At 38.3% G+C, this 13,545-nt stretch overlaps 1 protein-coding gene across 5 annotated transcripts in view; it reads left to right on the top strand.

Moving 5' to 3' along the window:
• Window positions 1-13,545, top strand: part of LOC132909991 (myelin regulatory factor-like protein) — a 69,164-nt gene that overhangs the window by 41,341 nt on the left and 14,278 nt on the right. For all 5 annotated transcript variants that reach the window (XR_009658665.1, XM_060965646.1, XM_060965479.1 and 2 more), the window contains exon 2: window positions 13,126-13,219. Coding sequence is in view for 4 of the 5 variants with exons in the window: in XM_060965646.1 (XP_060821629.1) it covers window positions 13,126-13,219 (94 nt within the window). In the remaining variant the exon portion in view is untranslated. The remainder of the gene's footprint in view (window positions 1-13,125; window positions 13,220-13,545) is intronic.

Raw genomic sequence — 13,545 nt, 5'->3', positions numbered from 1 at the left:
CTTTTCCATTTTAGAATGGCGGTTTGTTGACTTTAGAGTCGCGTTATCGCTACGAAGGAATATTTCGAATTTCAAATAGTTCTGAGTCGAATAGCCTGTTAGATCCAGCAGAAGATATAATCGTTAAGACAAGTAATATTTTAATATCTTCGACATTTTGATATCGCGTCGAGCAACATTTTACGAAGGCGATAAGAAAATCAAATAAAAGGAGAATTTTAACAAGATAATATTTAACACCCGTTGGTTTGCATGAAATGGGAAACGTGATTCTGCGTGTTCTTCCCCTCTAGTTTTCATGTTGTAACGTAGTATTTTATTCGTGCCTTATGTTTTATTTGTTTTCGTGTATTTTTTTTTATAAGACAGGTGAGTTTTATGACGTTCATTGTTATAACTTCCTGTTAAATCACAGTTTTACGAGATCGTCGTATTGTTTGCACGTATCGTGTTATGTAACCACGTCGAATGTCTCATCGAGTTTTGTACCAAATCGAATGGCAAACTTTTATAGTCACGGTGCGTTTTGGTGAAACATGCTCTTATGCCATTTACCATATTTTCTTTTTTCTTTGCCGATAGAAACGAAAGCGGTGTGATGTTGCCTTTCGAAGTCTTCCTCGACCTATTAAGATATTTATTATTGTTAAATAATCAACTATTATTAATTAACAAACGCAAGAAACGTGGTTAAAATAAAAGTGCAGGCTATACAAAATTTGGATTTTAAAAGCTGGCAACTATAGAGCAAATAAAAGTATCACTATCGACTTTGAAATCGTTTGAATAAATCTGGGATATCGAGTCAATTCATCTTTTCCAATTAACGAGTTAAAAATGCGTACAATACGATTTCATTTGTAATAAACAGTCGTTCAAGGAAGCAAACGAACTTTTACCCCAATCTGATATTAAAATCTTCGAATGCAGCTCGTGCTAGACAATGGTTTGCTCTCGTGAATCTGATTAGAAATCGTAAATAAAAGGAATCATAAACGCGTGAATTGAATGCAACAATGATACATACAGGTTAGAAAGAAAAGTAATTAGGGAATTGAAGTAATTATTTATGTCGTAAGTTTATCATTAGATGCATATAAAGTGGCGTAATTGTAATTGTGTTCGTGTTTTCCATTAGTCAAAGTCGGTTCTGGAGGGATCAACTATACCGTAGCGAAACAATGGAGAAACGTGCGACTGCGACTTTCTCCGATTATTAATGAAACGCTTTTTATTGTTATCGTAATGGCGATCCATAGATCCGTGCGCTTTGGCTATCTTCGTTCGTCGGAAACTTCCGGGAAGTAATATCGCTCGAAGTCACTGAAAATGAATTGTAACATGCAATAGTCGTTTTCTAACCAATAATACCGGTAATAGCGGAAGAGTAATATTTTTCTATCGAATCGAACGATTTGTACCATGAAGTCGTTAATTTACATTTCTTATTTCGACTCGAGTGATTTCCAAGTTACTTAGAAAAAAAGAGAGAAATTTCACGTACAATTCGGGCAACTGGAATTAATTTGCTTTTCGTTTCATATTACGCTCGATAACATTGCGCCCATAAAACCAGGAAATAAAAGACTCTACCTAAAAGAGAAACTATACATTAACTTATAAAAGTGCCGTTTCATCGCGGGATGAAAGGAACGTTATCTTGCTAACGAATCATCGTAATTCCTTCTAAATCTCTTTCGCGGTTCTAAGAGCCTAAATTAACACTTCGATTTAGATTCAACAACCTTCCCATTTATAACGAAGCGAAAGAAGAGATCATTCAGAGGAAGGAAAATAAAGTAACATCATGCGTACCGTTACTATAAAACTCTATCATTATACATCTATGAATAGACATACGATTTAACGAGTTCAATTCAACGGTTATTCGACAAAAAGCATCGACACAGAGATTCCATTATGTAAGATTATTTTAACAAGTTTCGCAAGTTCACAGTTACGCGATGTTTATTTCATAGCCAACTGCATACTCCGGTGAATTACTCCTTGCGAACTTCGTCCAAAAATGTCACTCGGCATTCTCTTTCCAATTAAATAATTGTTCGACGAAAGTCTCGAAACAAATATTCTATTATACAAAGTTGCATAATTTTTGCTTTACAACTACACCACGTTCATCCGATATCTTTATACACTAATTGCACTTAGGTTTCATCGACGTCATTCTGAATTACCATTTATAAACCTCTCTAATCGCCGCATCATGTTCTTTCTCCAATTAAACAGTTACTCGATAAGAATCCTCAGCGCAGAGATTCTACTGCACAAAACTGTACAATTTTTTCCAGTTCACAGCTGTACAACGTTTATTCGATGTCTCTGTACATTAGTCGAGTGACCAAACCGAGGATCCATCGACGTCATCCTGAATTATCTCCCGTGGACATTTCTAGTTGTCACATCATGTTCTTTCTCCAATTAAACAGCTACTCGATAAAAGTTCTCAGCGCAGAGATTCTACTGCACAAAATTGTACTATTTTCGCCAGTTAACAACTGTACAACGTTTATTCGATGTCTCTGTACATTAGTCGAGTGACCAAGCCGAGGATCCATCGACGTCATCCTAAATTATTTTCCGTGGACATTTCTAGTTGTCACATCATGTTCTTTCTCCAATTAAACAGCTACTCGATAAAAGTTCTCAGCGCAGAGATTCTACTGCACAAAATTGTACTATTTTCGCCAGTTAACAATTGTACAACGTTTATTCGATGTCTCTGTACATTAGTCGAGTGACCAAACCGAGGATCCATCGACGTCATTCTGAATTATCTCTCGTGGACATTTCTAGTCGTCACATCATGTTCTTTCTCCAATTAAACAGCTACTCGATAAAAGTCCTCAGCGCAGAGATTCCGTCGAACGAAATTATAGAATTTTCGCGAATTACAGTTACTCGACGTTTGTTCGGTACACTGATCGAGCGACGAAGCTTAGGATGCATCGATGTCTCGGTAAATTAGCCCTCGTGAACCCCAGTTAATAGCCACGTGACGTTCTTTCGACACCTATTATCGAGCATCGAACTAAACGTGTGCCGCGTTTATCCGGTGAAAATCGCTGGGATTGCGTGCCCTCGTGGGGTTCAACACCTGTCGGTGGCCGGTTCATCCCTCCGTGACCCTGTAATTGCCGTGAAAAAAGTTGCGTCGAAGCTTGCGTTCCCCGATCGTTTAAGCGGTAACACAGTGAGTTCGGCAGCTGCCCCGACGATTAAGGGGGTGAAATCGTCGATTCGGCTCGATTAACTTCCTCCGTTTAAGCGTTCTTCCGGTTCTGCAAGCGGCTACGAGTATCACAGGCCGAGTCTCACGGGTCAGTTGGTTGAGAAGCGATTCCATGGAAAATTAGTTCCAGCGACAGGTGATCGTTGTAATTTCGATAACTCAACAACACAGTAGATCTCGTAATTCTGCCATTGCAATTTCTAGAATATTTTAATCGAAGGAATTCAAAATATTTGCAGTTCTTTTGTTGGAAGAGATTAAAAATTATACGAAATATTCCACTGAAGAAAATCGAAGAGTCTCTGTTAGAAGTCTGGATATTTTTTTCGCGGAAACAACGACAATGTTTTAGTCAGGTTCTTTCGTTGCACATCTAAAAACTATTAGAAAGTCCTTAGTTTGTTCTTTTGTTAAATACTTCTAGGAAATTTTTTATGTAAAATAAAAAGAGCCAAAGGAAGTATTTTATTAGACGATATCTCGAATATTAAAAAAGAAAAATAACGTTCCGTCTGAGAGAACATTTTACTACTCCGTAGGTTATATTTTATTCGGATCATTGCCGTGCATTTTTGTTGTAGGTAATTAGTATGATTATCAGTTTCGTAGACAGCGGACGAACTTTTTACGATGCCGAACGAAAGTGAGCTAATTTTCATAGAGGCGACACGGCTCGAACAGTTTACAGCGCATTTCTATTTGCTCTGTCGGAGAAAGTCGACGGTGTCGGGGCTTATGCACGAATCGTTTTGCATCGTTTCGGGCTCGATCGATCGAACCGGACGAGAGTCTGTCCACTTTTATGCCCGACGAGTCGCAATTAAAATCGTGTCTTTTCTATTCTTGAACCCTGCAGGTTATTGACCAACAGAAGCATTTACATATGAAACTTCCTGCTTTGCGTCACACCGAATAAAAATAAAATGCTTGAACGAACCATACTTTCGTTCTTATTCTCACCTTCGTGTTTGTTAAAGTCTCTTGAATGCAAAGTTACGAGAAATCTATCAAGCGAGAAGAGAAGGAGTAGTTTCAAGGAAGAAACTATCTTTCTATATAACGTTGCTTAACATTATGGTGGCCAGAAACACCATTATCTATTTACATATTTCCTTAATTGCTTATTATCCCTACCTTTTTACTTGTATTCCGAATATTCGTAGTTACCAAACTTCTTTAAAAATACGACAAAGAATTTCGTTAATTCTCGACGTACAAGCGACCCTCGCAGTATATTTAAATTTCTTTTAATCATTTTCGATTCATTTTATAGTGTTCTTAACGTCGAAAAATCTTCACACAAAGTTCGAACAAAATACGAACAAAATTCTTGTCGACACGCACGATTTCTCTTTTCAATTCGCGTCATAGATCTTGTAACGTTATAAACCGTCTTTGCTGGTTAAAACGAGACGATGAACGAGGTATAAAAATTCGATGATTGCAGCCGGATTGATATAATAAGTCGTCTTCTGTTGATTTCACTTACAAACCTCCTACAACGATTATTTTCACATACTCCCTTTTGATCGTTACGCAACATTTCAGTGTGTTTCCGAGGGACGTGCATCTGCCTTTTCTTGTCGTGCAACAGCACAGTTTAAAACACAATTAATCGATATTGCTGGAAGCGAGAATAATAAATTTTCGTGGCAAATCCTGTTCATGACACGAAAGCTACACGTGCAAATGATTACGTCGTTGGTGTGGAACACGTGTCGCCTTTGGTAATATCAAATCCCACGTATATACACCGCCACGTGTCGATTACATCTCGTTCGTGAACACGCTTAAATTTTACCGCTTTTATCCGGCGCAAGAATTTTCTGCGCTCGATTAGTTCTCGTTTCGTGATCACCGAGCAATCATTGCTACCAGCACTGACGCAAGTGCACAGATAAGAGGTATAACGACGTCGCGTTTTAGATACATTACACTATCGAGAATATAAAGTAAGTTTGCGGTTCTTTAACTGTCATTAACTAACTTTGACCGAGTGTTTACAATTTTCGAAATTACGATCGCGCTCGAATGCTCAACTTATCGTCGAACAGGTTTTCTTGAAATATTCCTGAAATATTGGAAATTCTCTAAATGAACGCAACGAAAAAATTTGTCAGAGTTCGCAAGTTTATTTGAAAATTCATTTTTCAATTCTTTCTCTGCTCCTTAAACGATAAAATGTAACAAATTAGTTAGTTTTCATCCTTTGACGCGTCTTAAAGATATTTTATCGGTGCGTGTCTATCGGATGGAACATCTCGTTTGTAGCGCTCTGAATTTTTACCCATTGTTAAAAGTTAAACACGTGTTGGAAGGATACACCCTTGACCTAGAAAACGGTAGCCGTGAACGTTTCGACAAGATCGATGTTCGATTGGAAAAGATCGGATTCGAAATCGTTTAGTCAAGGTTGCTCGTTGGTCCATCAAAACGTGAATTCGGGCTTGTTGGCGCACGAATTTACATAAACACGTAACACTGTTAATGGCATCCACGTTAATTACATTGTTTGCACGTGGAACGAGCTTCAATTCGGATGATTTCGTAGAGTTGCGATGGTCAGAACGATAAGAACTTCCGTTTGCTTCCGAAACTACGATTCCGCTTTCGATTACTTCACATGGAATTGTTCTTTCTGTTATCCGAAATATGTGAAGCTCGAAAGGGACAACGTTGAAAATTCTTCGAGAATAACCTTCGATTCGTTAATTAAAAAATTATTTATTAAAGAATTCGATGAATTAAAACGACACAGAAATTCAAATCGATTCTCCACTGTCGACTAAACAAATTTTTCTCTCTGTTCTGTAAAAACACCGGACAGCTAACAGAGGCAAAATGGAACAATTTTTTGAGAATAAATTTCTACAATTTCCGATTCAGATCGATCACGTACGAAGCTTGGCTAATTAAAGAGGCGTAGAAAATTCAATTCGATTCGCGATCGTCCTAATAATATTTTTCACTCGGTTCTGGAAAAGTGGCGGACGAAAAATGTTGCTAAGGTCCTTAATAATACAGCGATTTTTAGCTTTTAAGCCGGCCGATTTAATGTATAATCACCGCTGTTTCGAGTCGCCTAACGACTTCCTCTTGCTTTGTTCCTAATAACAATGTAATTATTACGCAAAAGGCAGAAACTCGGTGAAACTCCGAACTTGCCCGATGGTGTACACGCCGCCATTGGCGCTCACCGTGGAAAAAAGACAATCTTTTTTTCTTATCTTAGAAAGTTATTCATCCTGCCACGACGATTTTGCGCGGACAATGAAATTGTCCCGCGGACAAACGCGAACGTCCGTCTTCGTTTCTCACTTTCGCATCCCGTCTTCACCTACCTTTTCTTCGCTTCTGCCTCCAGTTAAATCGAAAAATACTCTGCTCACAATTTCACAAACTTCTTTTCCTTTTTTATCGGCTTCCTGTCCATTCTAAATATAACCTGTTCGTTTCTACGCTTTTTCCTACTCTTTTATCCACCTTCTACTCTCTCGAAATAAATTAATGGGACCTTAAGAAGAGACGAAGAGGTGGACCATTAACAGTTTATTTTGCTTTTCGGTATACCTTGGTGTAAAAGAAGAAAAAGAAAGAGAAGAAGGCAGTCGATAGACCGTGAGGTTTTACGTAAAAACTCAAAACTGAGCATAGAACGGTAATTACGTAGTTTAGTGTGACTTACTTCGTAAAAATGAGAATATATTTTCTCAGTTGGATTCGCTTAACGTTGAGAAACTGAAAAAGACCGAGAGTCAAGCAATTAAAGTGGAAAAAAGAAAGTCAAGTTATCAAGAATGGCTATAATACAGAGCGAGAATGTATAAAATATCTAAAGTAGAATACTCGTTATAATCTTTTTGATAGATAAAATCTAGGTCAAGTTCTATATCGCGTCCAGAAAAATATCAATTCGCATTTATAGATCCGCGAATTATGCAGAATCGCAGCGCCTTAGATTCTCGCGTTTCAAAGATAATTGAAAAAATTTAATATTTCCATTGTTCTAGCGCGTCGTTGTCGATTGTGCGGCAAAAATCACAGTTGTTTACCTATACATATACACGGCCGGTTGTCGTAATAATATTCAGATTTAAGTCCATCTTGCTGCAGCCCAGGGGCGGTGTTTGGTCGATACTTCGAGGAGGGATTGGTTGGCAACGACCCAACCACCGGTATAATTCAACCCTCGGATTTCTGTCGCGTATATTATATTGGCTTCAGCCTATATTACTCCCCCAGCGATTACTTGGCTGACCGTTTCAAAATGGTGAACGCTTCTTGCGCGAAAATTTTCGATTCGTTCTCTTCCTTAGAACGACGATAAATGGAATTATCATCGTCGAGTAAGCAGAATTATATTTGATGAATTTTTATGGAAGACAGAATTTTTACTTGAAACGCGTACAGCCGCGATTAAGTGCGATATACGTAGAGTATCGTTTAATTTATATTATTACGACACAGACTAATTATCAGAGTGTGGATTTTTATGTACACAAAAAGTCTCTCTCGATATAATTTCGATGATTCTTTCTAGATCTCTTCGTTCCTCTCTACTTTTTTCACGAAATTACTTCGCAACTGTCTCGCTTTGCTCCGATTCGTTCGATAGAACGTGTATAAACGAAGTACGTAACACTGTGGACTTTTTTCTGGATCTGTCAAATTCTTCGAAACTTTCGTTCCACCCGTTGTAAACCATAACTGTTAAACTTATTTCATTCTTTTTTTTTTTTTTTTTTTTTTTTAATTACACGATAGTGTTACTTTTGCTACGGGAACAGAATTTCTAAGATATCGTAACTCTGATCTGTAATGGGAGATTTTTCCACGAGCGAATAGATAAATAAATAATTAAAAAAATTAGAAGCTAGACGTTTGCTTTGCATACTAAATATCATAACTGTATTGCGAACGTTGATTCGTTTGTGGGAAACTTAACATAGTAAACGTGCACAGAATGCGTATACAAAAATATGTAAAACATGGAAAGCGTAATATTTGTTATGATACTCGGTAGGTGAAATAAACTACACACGTTCCATTCTCCGGCTTGTGCTCTTAAAAGTATAAATTTCCATGAACATCCGCAGCTTAATCATAACAAATATACCGAACTTTACGATATTTCATATATGTTCGCGTGTTTTGTGCATTCCAAGCATCCTTCAACTTCCAAATTTTTCACCAACGCGCAAAAATCCAGAGTCCAATAATTATCGATAATTCGGAAGCTTGGCGATCGTCGAAGAACAGTTGCCCGCTTAAAATTCCCGATTCGTTCGCCCTGCTATATCGGGACTAAATTCCCGAAAATGTGTAACGCGATTATGCAAAGCGATCGATGTACTTTTAGACTGCGTTTTTTTTATAGTAGAAGAACCAATTACGATTTTTCTCACGCGTTTCCGTCCTCGTATGTTCTTTCACCTTCGGCGACGATCACCTGGGATTTTCCTAAAGAGCCGACCAAACAAGGAAAAAGAAGATAGAGACTGGACGAAGAGAAACTGGAACGTACGCGAATTTCCATATTACAAAACGTCAGTCTGTTTGAGCAGCTTCTAATTCCCTCCCGTTTCGCTCCAATTCCCTCGTATTCTTTTCTTCTTCTTTCTCGTTATTTATATCGTAACGTAGAAACACCGCGGAGTTATTTAAAAGAATAATCAGACACACGGAATAGTTTCGTCATGTACGACGATAATTTATTATCTGCATAGGAAATATGCAAATAAGGCAGTTTAGAACACGTTGTCACCGATTCTCGAACGATTACGACAGGTTTCTCTTCAATCGAATTCCACCATCGTCTCTGGATGCGGTGCTTTCGAAACGTTTCGAGGAAGAGGTAGCCAGAAACTGTTATGCGGCTGCCCGTAAACAGGTTCGCATGAAAACGTAAACTCGTTTTAATGTCCGCCTTAACGCGTGTCCTTGTTCCGTCTTTGCATTTTTATAGGCGTCGCGAAACATACAGCTGCAGTAGCGCGTCGATTCCTTGAATCTCTGCTCCAACGAACAAGGAAGAAGAATAATTCCATCGATTACTTCGCTGCACCAGAGTTTACAGTTTGCTCGTCTCGTTTCGCGTTTCCTTGCGAGCTTCTCCACGTTCAAAGCGACGTATCTCCGCCAGCGAGTACAACCGAGTTAAAGGCAGCTAACGAAACCCGAAATTGCAGATTCTAACACTCGAAGATCTGAAAATTAATTTCTTCGCGAGTTTGGAAATCAAAAGTTCGCAAGGTTGAACGTTGAAAAGCTTGCGAGTTTGAAAATTGGGAAATTTGAGAGCTCGAAGAGTCGAAGGTGGAAAGATTTGAGAGTTCGAGGGTTCGAGATTTTGTAAAGTTGAAAGTTCGAAGGTTCGAGGATTTTTAGATCTGCGATTCGAAACACCAGACTTTTCAAGAATTTTTTTCTTTTCACCTGAATCTTAATCGAGGGTCTGACAATATTTCTTGCTGGCAGCGACGTGCAGCGTACAGTTCGACGAACGAGCAACATGTTTGTCGGCCGGTCGTTGTTACGAACGTGATGACGTTCATTGATGGGTCGAGTTGGCTCGTACGATGCGTATTTTCGAACCAAAGTCTTAAAGGCGCCCTTACACTTGCTCCCTAGCATGAATGGTCGACCGGAAGCCACGAGTTATGACACTTGACATGGAGTCTTAAGCGCTTAAGTGTGGCCAAGCTGCGTGATCACATTGTATTCTTCGTACACAGGCGCTTGTAGTCGAGAAACATGGCCTGATTCTTCTCTGTAATTACCAGCCTCCCAGTAGGCTGACATTATTATTAATTTTAATCCTCGGGAGATTCAGAACTAAAAACAATTTTACAATTGTTCGATATTTTACAAACTCTGTCGAATTGTAATTAAGCTACTTAATTACGGATTCTTATTACGGCAAGCATAAATTATGCTGTTCGATAAGATACTTTTATCTAAACTACATTTTTCTGCAGATTTCAGCATAATATTTTATCCGCTACGCGATACGCGAATAACACGTGCAAACGATTCATCAGGCGATTCCTTATGAAAAACAAGGAGAAACGTGGATCAAAATTTGTTCGTCGGAGACGTGGTTTTCGCGAAAATCGAATTTCGACATTTATCAAGTATACTTGAACGTGGTTAATTCCAGGCTAAATAGGAGAAAATAGAAATAATAGAATAGAAGATAAGTGGGAAACGTGGAATAAAATTGTTCCATAAACTGTTTTAGAGAAAATTTGAAACATCTATCATACGCGTGGACGAACTCTAAACGAACAAATTTTATTGCCCGCGTTTCGCTCGTTTTCGCACGTGGAATATTCTCCTTCTGATCGTTTACTCGCGCCTAATCGGTAACTGGCCAAATTCACGTATACCAGACAAACTTCCAAAGTCGGTTTTCTCGAAAACTAAACGCCGGGGAAATTCTATCTGTAATAATAAATTTTATCCTATATTTTCTTTTTTCGCAAGAAATCGCCTCGCGTTATTCGGCAACATTCTGTGTAGCAAAATTGGATAAAACCCTTAAATAAAAATTATTTCCTTTTAACCACCAATCTATGAATCACAAAACGCACAAACTTCCTCGTCGGATCTACGAAAACGATGGCACAATATTTTTCTGAAACTCAATCTTCTTTTTTACGTGAATGTTGAAACTTCAGGTTCTGTTAGATCTTGGACCAAAAAGAAAAAAAACTTATCAATTACTCGTTCTTGGTAATAAAATACGTTCGTTTACGAAACTTTTGTACAAGTTTCGTAGTTCAACGGTGAAACTATGGATCGAGATTTCTCTCCGATACCGATCGTCGCTCGGACATTTCTCGTCCGAGTGGAACCTCGTAAATCAGAAAGCAACGTTGCGGTGTTCACCATGGAGGATTTTACAGGGAAGGAGTTTACACGATCGAAGAAATTCCGGTGCGATTCTACCGCGATGCACATGTTCGTGTACGTTGACACTTTGATCCTTCGGCCGCATAGCCTTCCACCTCTAATTGGCCGTGAAATTCTCTCCCACTCGATGAACTCGCACTTTCTCTTGCACCGCGATCATTAGAATCCATAAGATGTTTCCTAAGATTCCTAACATCGCGTATCGTTACTTATCGTTAGACTGCGAATTTTAATGGAAATTCGGATTGTTAGAGAGTAAGAAAAGTTCGGTAGAAATTTACTTTACTTAGAAATCGTATCGAGCAACTTATATCGCATATTTCATACAGTTTTGCATATTATACGCGTACTGTGCGTTCCTGCGTCCCTAAATTTAACGTTATTTACTATTGTCACTAAATCGCGAATTTTAAAAAGAAAATTACGTCTTTGTACAGGCGATTTGTTTTTATAGAAAAATAGAAGTTAATAGAAATCTGATTTATTTATTAGATACTTCACGTCGGATATTTTATATATATGTTTGCGTATTATTCGCATGCTGTATTTTTGCATTTTTAAACTCTATTATATCTGGCTATCTTTAAACACACGATGCTATGCGAATCGTTCAGAATAAAATTACAGCAGTTAATCGTTACGAGCATTAGTTGTTTCAAAGTTCACTTCGCCATTTATCGTCGTTCGACGTTTCAAAATAGTAGAGTCGATCGGTTTAGCTTCTCTAGGAGTTCGCGTAACAAATCCGCCAGGAAAGCGAAGACATAGGAAGACATAGGTTGATGGTAAAACGCAGTAAAATACGGAATTCCACAGAGACACAGAATTAGCGACTGCATTGTCCAATGATTTCGAAATCAATCCCTTAACGTGTGTTCGGCCGAGAGACCTTTAAGAAGACCTCGAGGTGAAATATGTTCATGCCTCTACGTTGCTTGTTCTCACCTGTAACGCCTCGTTACTCCCACGCGGATGTCTCTCTCACGGAATGCCTGAATTACCTGCATCCTCGTTCCTAAACGCAGCTCGCTGCAAGAAATAACTCGGATACATAAACCAGGATACGTGTCGTTTCTCGCCTTTATTCGTCGACTTGACGAGCAAAGAGTCCTTGCAATGATCGCGCATTTCGTGATTATATTCGAAGATCTAATTTTCTATCGAAGAATTTGTATGTACTAACAAGAGAAGACTCTGAAACCATCGATTTAAAAAATTATGAAACTTTGGGAATATGCAGAGGATATTGCATTACTTTTTTCTTTTTTTGCTGTTCAAATTCACCGTAAGAGGAAGAAATCGAGCCCTGAAAATCCGACTGTTTTACGATATCGCGTCACAGCTCGCGAATCCCAAGAGATAGGAAAAAAAGTTTCGGATAAAATTTACTCACGTTAATTAGGACTCTCGTTTGGGCAAACGATTCATCAACGTTATAGCGTGTTATAACGCAAGATCGAAAGCAATTGGATATTTACGCGTCGATTTCAAGCCTTTAAAATAAATTTCCGCGGCGAAAAGAGATTGCGTAATAGCTCTACGCGTCTCCAAAGTTTCACAATTTTCAGGATTTGGGATCTTTACCTGTAAGTATTAGAAGAAGAGCAATTAGAAATTTTGTACAAAATTCTTCTCTAATTTTCATCTTCTCTTACTTATCGCGCATTAGAAATACTTTAAACCTTGCGAGAATGGTTATTCGTTTTTTAATACTTTATAATAACAAACGAACGTTTCACTATCGTTTTCGATTGTATTAAACGATCGGCTAATACGTCGCAGACAATTTTTCTACTGAAAGCAGTTGACTTGGTTATTCTATTATTGTGTTTTCACATCGTAAGACACCACGAGAAGATATATTTAGACGGGATTCGCGTCATCACGATCTCATAAGATCTTTGCCAGATAACAATCGTAAGGTAGCAGAATGAAACATGGATTCTTCTCGTTTTACACAGGTCGGGGCGATTTCGTCGGAGGCATAGACAATGAGGCCCTGGACTTCTCGCAGTTGGAAGATTTCATCAACAGCGACAGCGAACAACCCGCCACGTAAGTGATATTTATCCTTCCACGTATTTATTTCTGATATCATTTTTTATATCTTGTAATTATTTTACAATTATTTTCTATCCTATATTCATCCAGAGCAATACAAATTTCCTATTTAAGAAATTGCTTAATTTTCGGTTAGAAGTTGATCATTTGATTAACTTGTTCCAAGGATATCTCGTGTTTTGTAGTGGATTTTTCAAAAATTTGGAAACGGACGCTGACTGAAACGATAAACAATTAAGAGATTGCTAAGGAGATGAATCGAATTCGTTTTCAAGTATCGATAAACAAACTTGTAGCTTTTCACGCCGACGCGACGCGTT

This window comes from Bombus pascuorum, chromosome 1 (assembly GCF_905332965.1).
Source record: "Bombus pascuorum chromosome 1, iyBomPasc1.1, whole genome shotgun sequence".
Taxonomy (NCBI): Eukaryota; Metazoa; Arthropoda; class Insecta; order Hymenoptera; family Apidae; genus Bombus; species Bombus pascuorum.
The sequence above is the reverse complement of the archived record's forward strand: the minus strand, read 5'-3'. Positions and strand labels throughout refer to the sequence as shown.